Source organism: Perkinsus marinus, assembly GCF_000006405.1.
Source record: "Perkinsus marinus ATCC 50983 genomic scaffold scf_1104296944338, whole genome shotgun sequence".
Taxonomy (NCBI): Eukaryota; Perkinsozoa; order Perkinsida; family Perkinsidae; genus Perkinsus; species Perkinsus marinus.
Window position 1 is genome coordinate 1 of NW_003211442.1, and position 1,432 is coordinate 1,432.

Here is a 1,432-nt window from a genome sequence, read left to right on the forward strand (position 1 = left end):
TCTGGCAGAGACTCAATGAGCAATACCTCTCGAGTGAGTTGGCGCATATAGCTCGGGCTTGCGATGTAAGGACAGCGTGGGTGACTCGGTGGGAGTAGTAGGAGGATTCAGGAAGCAGCTAAAGGGAACGTACCTCCGAAAGAAGCGTGGCGGAAGTCTACTAGTGCGGTGCCTTTTGATCCCAAGATTCCGGGCTCGTTGAGGATGTAGTGACACGCGGTGGTGAGTTGATCTTCATGTTGGTATCAGACGTGGTTCGAAAGGGGTGGTTGCCGGTCCTATTATGGCACGTAATGCACAGAAAGCTGCTGAACTGCAGGCTGAGAAAGTCCTGTTGGAAGAAGAGTAGGTCGGGGAGTGTTGGGAAGTATTGTAGTGGGGGGACCAGGCACGAGAGGCTTATGTCACGACGGAGGGCTGGGAGAAGTGAAGAGGAGTCCTCAGCGAGGGAGCCTAGTGGTAGGCAGCAGCGATAGTGGAGGGGGTCTTATGTAATGTTGTAGGAGATCAACAGTTTGGGAATAGTCGCGAAGGTGGAGATCGCCTGTGGAGGTTGGTGGCTGCTGCCTTGGTTGCGTATGGTTGCTATCTCGGAGTCTAGGTATGAATCGAGGCGGCACGATCCGCGTTATCAGGATCTAGTGCATGAGGATGCGCGCCGCTTGCAGGAGTTATGTCATCGGAAAAGGATGATGGATAGGAAGCTGAAGTGGTTGAAAGAGAATAAGTAGTTCTTTGCGTGGGGTGATTTTCCCATTTTTGTATCAGTTTGCCTGATCCGGCTAAGGTGGCGAAGTACATGACGAGGGTGAAGAGGAGCCAAGAGAAGGAACCTGGAGGGGAAATGTATTGGTCGTTCGGTGTGGAAAAATATGCACATGTATCGCTGACAGTAATTTCGATAAAATTGTGGTTTTGCATATTTACTTCTATAACGTGAGAAATCTCCCGAGCTCAGCTGAGAAGAGCGAACACATATTTCTCCAGCACTGGGGTTTAGGTATCCACCACCATTCCAAGTGGAATCGCCTAATGTGAGGAAGGAGACGAAGATGCTCTCACGTGGGTCTATGGGGAGGATGGGGAGTGTGGTAATAGTTTGTTTTCAGAAGCTGAAAGAGACACGTTGGAATCGAGATTGCGGACTAAAATCCGAGAGGAGAAGAAACTCAATGTTAGAGTAGGAAAGTTGCCCTTCTTGCTTTTCGGCTAGCGAGGGAGGGTGTGTTTTCTAGGTTTTACGACAGAGTGAGCCTGCTGTTGGTGAAGTTATCACAGATCCTATTGCGCGCCATAGAGCAATGCGGAAGCTCCGGACTAGGTCCATCATTAGCGTATTGATAGGAGGTCTATGAGCAGGACTGTTGGAGTTGGTGTTGCTGTTATCAGGAACATCTGGACGGTATCCTTACCTCTAACAGTGCACAGATAA

At 49.9% G+C, this 1,432-nt stretch overlaps 1 protein-coding gene across 1 annotated transcript; it reads left to right on the forward strand.

The window, feature by feature from the left end:
• Positions 1-283: 283 nt before the first annotated feature.
• Pmar_PMAR020910 (hypothetical protein) lies at positions 284-1,355 on the forward strand (the record flags this gene model as incomplete). The annotated part of the gene is made up of 8 exons (XM_002780631.1): positions 284-345; positions 389-459; positions 504-552; positions 602-727; positions 769-846; positions 1,001-1,062; positions 1,110-1,180; positions 1,236-1,355. 8 exons carry the CDS (start codon positions 284-286, stop codon positions 1,353-1,355), a joined length of 639 nt encoding a protein of 212 aa, XP_002780677.1.
• Between the last annotated feature and the right edge of the window lie 77 nt (positions 1,356-1,432).